This window comes from Cygnus atratus, chromosome 17, assembly GCF_013377495.2.
Source record: "Cygnus atratus isolate AKBS03 ecotype Queensland, Australia chromosome 17, CAtr_DNAZoo_HiC_assembly, whole genome shotgun sequence".
Classification (NCBI taxonomy): Eukaryota; Metazoa; Chordata; class Aves; order Anseriformes; family Anatidae; genus Cygnus; species Cygnus atratus.
Window position 1 is genome coordinate 13576390 of NC_066378.1, and position 5648 is coordinate 13582037.

Below are 5648 nucleotides of genomic sequence, written 5' to 3' on the forward strand. Positions count from 1 at the left end.
AAAGCTTGCTCATTGGCTCCCTCTGCTGAACCAAGCTAACATTAAATCTTTTACATTATCAAGAGGATGGTAGATTAATTAGTGTTATATACCTCCACACTCTGCAAGACCAGCCAGCATTTAGCTATAAAAATGAGCACAGTCCCTCATGCGCAAGAACCCAGAGCCAGGTATTCTCCAAGTGTTTTGACTTTTTTTCCTCCCATTGCTTCTGGAGCACATAAAGCCTGACCCCTCCTTCCTCATCAATGCTCTCATGACTAGTATGAGACAAGATGCAGGCTTCCGCCTCGGTGAAGGCTCGTTACTCCCTTTTCTAGCCCCTTTTCATGAAGCTCCGATGAATTAGACGAAATCTCAACTCCCTGTCAAGTTTGACCCCATTGGCTACTTTCAGCTACGAATTAATGGGAAGGCAGATGGTGCAGTTATATAAGCCTGGTTTCCTGCCTAAGTCTGGCTAAGAAAGAGCTCAAACATGCCAGATTTGTTAATAATGTACGTCCTCAGTTTCTGTAAGAGCAGAGCTATTACTGCCCAAACATCCTCTTTCAGGTATCTGATAGCTGACCTCAACAGAGAAAGCAGGCAGACACGATGAACTTTCTCTACTCTTTCTGCTGCTAGTTTCTAAGATAGGAAAATTTGTTGACTCCCCAAGTCTCCCAGGATAGCGATATACTTGCCTTTCACTGAAAATGTTACAGCTTTTTAACTAGTTTCTCACACTACAGAATTAAAAATCATGCTTTTGCTTATATCTACACAGGTACTGCAGCGGCGAGGATTTTTGCTTCCCAACTGAAGGTGTTACAGCCCACAGATAAACAGGAAACAAACATGGGGTTCGGGAAGGAACATATGTTCCAAATTTTGTTGATTCCAAAGCTAAGTTACCCTGCAAAACTCACTTTAGACTATCCCCAGTGTTGCCACTTAAAAATGCAAGGCACAGCTCCTGAAATGCCTCTGAGAAGTTGCTATATTTGCCAAGGTTTATGTAGTGATTGATGGATCAAAGCTGTTCATCAGAAATACCATTTCAACAAAGCTATATACAAACTTTAAAATGCTAATGAGTCACCCGGCAGTGGGTTGTTGCTATGACCTTGGTCTTCACAGAAGGTACCTGAAGCCCTGGTTTCAGCAGTAAGGATGCAGAGAACTCCACCAGCACAGACACCGAGCTGGATGTTTATCCTGGAACATGTCCTGAAGGGTAGTCGGCCAGCATTTACATCCTCTATTCCCAGAAGATAACTCGTTTATTTTTTCTGCAACTCATTTATAGCGAAGCAATTTGAAGTGCAACTGCTTATTCTCTTCTGTTTGTCCCAGATAGGGTAAGAAAAAAACAAAACCAATCAAAAAGCCCCAAACCTCACAAAAACGAAACAAAGCACCACCACTCCCCAAACCGTAAGCACTCACTCAAAATTCTAGTCATCTGCATACAGTCCCTCAGAATTTTATACCACAAGTAGTTTTACTATCCTTTAAGCAACTATTTGTAAGGTTTACACAACACATGCAATTATGGAATGCAATGAAGACACCAGAAATCCTTGCGTTTTCCCCTCAAATTTAATGTGGTGCTTTCAGAACAGTTAGAACACCAATTTGTGAGGATAGACTCCGTTTGAGAGAGAGAATGTAGAACGCAGGTACCCACGGAGCTGAGGCACCTTCTTGATTTGTGCAAGGATCTGGGAATCCACTGCCTTCTGGTCCTTCTTGCGTTGCTCCGTTATCTCGTATTTCTAGGACGTACAAAGAATAATGTTACAATCCTACAGAATGACTTCAGACTCTTCCAGAGAGATGAGAAAATCCAGGGCAAACCCTGAATTCTGGCATTTTCAGGAAATGTTTTCTCCGTTTGTTCTAAATACGGGAAAGGTGGTAGGAGACCGGAGGTGGTGGAGAGAACTGAAGCCACCGTTTGGCTTATGCTGCAGGTGATCAGAGCCAGCAGCACGCTGTTGGCAGTATCATGGCAGTAAAGGTGTTTCTCGGTCAAAAACAAAAAGAAATACACAAAAACAAAACAAGCAAAAAAACCATAAACCTACATTCAACTAGAATAATCACTGCTGCTGTTCTGTTAAGGTAGAAGCAGAAAACAACCGCCAGATTTAGAAGGGTTCATCTCAATGCTACTGTAATTCATTTTAACAGCATCACCCTACTTTATAGGGGACCACTTAAAACAAAAATTGTCTGTTTCACAGAATTTCTCCCTTTCCAGCCTGGCTTTAAGTAACAAGGACATTTGCAAAGAACAAGCAATGGTTTTCCTTACTTCTTTTTCAGTGTCAAAGATCTCTCCTTCCTGGTGCTTGGGCTTCCGCAGCCTCTTCTTCTTGAAGTATGCATCAGTGAGGTGCTTGGGAATTTTCACTCCAGAAATATCCACCTTTGTGGAAGTAGCAATAACAAACTTCTGGTGGGCTCTGCGCAGAGGGACACGATTGATGACCAAGGGTCCTAAAGGCACAAGACAGACAGAGGATAAAAGGTTAGCTTTTCTGGCAACAGCCACCACTCCGAAGTTGCATTTTTGTGGTATGTGAGATGCTTACAGCTAAAAGTCTGAACAAGTCAACAAAACCCTTGCCTGCAGCCTCTAGAGAAGTCAAGGCCGCTTCCCAATCTCTTCCAGATATTACAGCTTCATCATCTCCTGTTCACCTCCCCCGAAAGTCACAAAACATGACTCCTCATAGTTACATGAGCAGATAACACACCAGACCATCCGCGCGCAGCTCAGAAACACTACTAACCCAGGGACACGCTGGGACTAAACCCCCCGCTTTTTATTTTTACCTGTAACAAGCAACAGGCCGGTAGAAAGCTGCTTCAGAAAGACGACACGCTGAAAAGAGATGAGATGACGTTAGTCCTCCGGTCCCAGCGTTACATCTTCCCTGACATTTGGAAAATACTGCAGCCAAACCGGGATCGTGTCCACGCTCAGCCCGTGCTGCTGCTACACGTGTTGATGAAGTAGCCATGGATGCAACTGCGCCACATGACAGGTAGCCACCACACGACCTGAGCTACCAACATTTGTCAGGGTACAGCTTTGCTGGTGTTACCACACAATAATGGGATGAATTCAAAAAAAATATATGTAATTCTTCCTAACAGCTAGCCAAAGTTTTGGTCTCATTGCAACAGGAATACGAACAGGCATCAGCCCTGCTATTCTGCAGCGCCGAATTAGCATGACACGGATCTACACTTTTTAAAATTGCAGCAGGACTCCCTTCATCTTGTATAGAGAACTGGATTGGCCTGTCTTACTTCTAGCTCTGTGTAGAAGGCGAGTAGTTTAAAGACTATTTCTCTGAAAGGCAGGACAGGAGAAAGCCATCTAGACAGCACACGCAGAACACAATCGCGTTTGCAGATTCACACCTGGTGGCTGACCATGAAACCAGCTGGTTGTTCCAGATGACACGGTCAAAATGGTTTCAGCACAGAAGTGCTGCAAAGCTGCTGTGTGAGCCAACGCGGACAGAACACAAGAACGCTCCCATTTACCTTGCCCCTGTGACGACCAGTCAGAAGGATAAGAACAGTTCCTGGCGTAATCGAGGCCCGCAGCTTCCTCTTGTGTTGGCAAAAGGGCTTTTTGCCATGGCTCAAAAGCTTGCGAGGAACATCTTCAGTTGGATAGTATCTGGGCTAGAAGAAAAGGAACAAAAACGTTCTACCAACCTGTATTCCACGAGACAGAATCTGAAACATACTGAAAGCTTTCTTTCTTCTACAAGAGATACTGTTTTCTCTAAAGATGACCGCTCTAGGAATGTTCTTCTGCAACCAGCTCTTCAGGAACAGTCCGTAGCAGTGTTTGCTACACAACCATATAACTACAGAAGTTGTGGATTCTCTATTTCTGAGCGTCGGGATCTGTATTTCTGAGCATACTTCCAGTTCAGCCCAGCAATGCACCTGGCAAAGAATAACCCACCTCTGCCTGCTAACCGTTCTCTGAATCGCAGGCATCTCCCCAAAGAACTACAGTCAACAGACTTGTACCAAGCAGGTAACTGCACACAGCTCAGCGATACACGGCGGGGGCTGAGACTACTGCTGGCCACAGTGAGGCTGCTGCACGACCCTGTTCAGGAGGCACAGCATCTAGCCAAAAGTTACGTGCTACAGCCCTACACCGTCAGCACCTCGGCTTTTTCTTACCATTTTGCGGACTTTAACCACACGGCTGCCCCCATTCTTGTCTCCGCCAACTGGCTTGCTGAGAGTTGCACGAGGCTTTTCTTTCTTTTTCTTTTCTATCTGTAAGCAAGTAAAATGTAAAAAAAAATAAAATAAAATTTCAAACCAAAGTCACCATGAAAAGCTGTCTGACAGCACGACTACTTAAACACAGTGTTTACCATCATTATACCTTTGTTTCTGGAGCAGTGTACTTGCGCTTATACAGTGCTTTCCTGGCATACATGGCTGACCGGGAGTATTTCCCAATACCCCGGGCCAAGACAGGGTTGCGGCTGGCATGATGCTTCTTATGCTTCCTTGTCTTGTTGCCTGCTTTCTCCTGGCCTGGCTTCTTCTCTCCTGTCTTCTGGGCCGGTTTCTTCTCACCCGCCATCTGTGGATGCGAACAGAACACCAAACATGCATTACAAGATGCGCAGAGCGGCATTTGAGACGCCAAACCCAATAGAAAGAATCACAAATTAACCCTCTGCACCATTCTAACAGTTCTCCGCCAGATTCTACATACACTGCAAATGAGAACGCTGCAGAGCTGAAAGCCACCCTCCGCGCTGCTCAGGACCGCTGCGAGGTGACCCTACACCTCACCACGGGGCAGCCCGGGAGGATGCAGACGCACAGCACCCTTCCGTCCCCCGCAAGCACCCTACGCTTAGGGACCCTGCAGCCCTTCTGGGCTTGCTGAGCCCCGCCACACCGCAGAGCTCCGCTGCCGCTCCCCGGCCGCCAGCTCGGCGCTGCTCAGCGCCCCCGGCCCCAAGCCAAGCCCCGGTCCCGGCCCCCTGCCAGGCCCCGGGAGGCTCCGGCCGCGGCTCCGCCCGGCCCCCGCGCTCCGCCGCAGCCCATCCGCCCCCGCTCCGCCCCCGCTCCCCGCCGCAGCCCTCCCGGAGCCCCATCGCAGCGCCCCGCGGGCGGATGGCGGCGGATGGCGGCCGGCGGGGCCCGGCACTGCGCGGCGCAGCTCCGCCATCCTACCTTCCGGGGAGGGAAAGGGGCCTACGTCCGGGCACCCGCTCCTAAAGCCAGCGCCGCGCCTGACGTCACCGCGCCGGCCGCAGGGCACGCCGGGACTTGTAGTTTCCCTCGGGTCGCTGTCCGCTATCACGGGGACCCCCTCCCCCCCTCGCCCCCTCCCCCCCGTTACCTCAGCGCAAGGCCGGGGCGAGACCCCCCGGGCCGGGCCCCTCCCCCCCCGGTTCCCCGCGGGCCCCGGGGGGGGGGGGAGGCAGCACCGGCCGGGCCCCCCCCCCGCCCCGTTGAGGGGCGGTGTCGCGCGGCGATGTCGCGGCGGTGACGCAGGGCGGGCCGCGCCGCGCTGTGCGGGGCCCGAGGCCGCCGGCGGTCGCGGCCGAGGGGGGGGGGGAGAAGCCCGGGGGGGGCCTGAGGAGAGCCCGGGGGGG

General features: G+C 50.2%; 1 protein-coding gene across 2 annotated transcripts; it reads right to left on the minus strand.

The window, feature by feature from the left end:
• Positions 1-1565: 1565 nt before the first annotated feature.
• RPL6 (ribosomal protein L6) lies at positions 1566-5358 on the minus strand. Of its 2 annotated transcripts, none has more exons than XM_035565741.1 (7): positions 5224-5358; positions 4418-4621; positions 4207-4305; positions 3547-3690; positions 2827-2875; positions 2303-2487; positions 1566-1760 (listed from the first exon to the last, which is right to left on the minus strand). In XM_035565741.1, exons 2-7 carry the CDS (start codon positions 4619-4621, stop codon positions 1608-1610), a joined length of 834 nt encoding a protein of 277 aa, XP_035421634.1. In that variant the 5' UTR covers positions 5224-5358; the 3' UTR covers positions 1566-1607. The 2 variants fall into 2 exon arrangements, with proteins under 2 accessions (XP_035421634.1, XP_035421633.1); XM_035565740.1 differs by lacking the exon at positions 5224-5358 and adding an exon at positions 4757-5012.
• Positions 5359-5648: the final 290 nt, after the last annotated feature.

Bases quoted from the DNA above. Each gene is read 5' to 3' on its own strand.
- RPL6 (XM_035565741.1), bottom strand. From the start codon at position 4,621: ATGGCGGGTGAGAAGAAACCGGCCCAGAAGACAGGAGAGAAGAAGCCA. The intron at 3,691-4,206 runs GTAAGAAAAAGC...CTTTTCTTCTAG, and splicing joins TGGTTAAAGTCCGCAAAATG to CCCAGATACTATCCAACTGA. The intron at 1,761-2,302 runs GTAAGGAAAACC...TGTACGTCCTAG, and splicing joins TCTTTGACACTGAAAAAGAA to AAATACGAGATAACGGAGCA.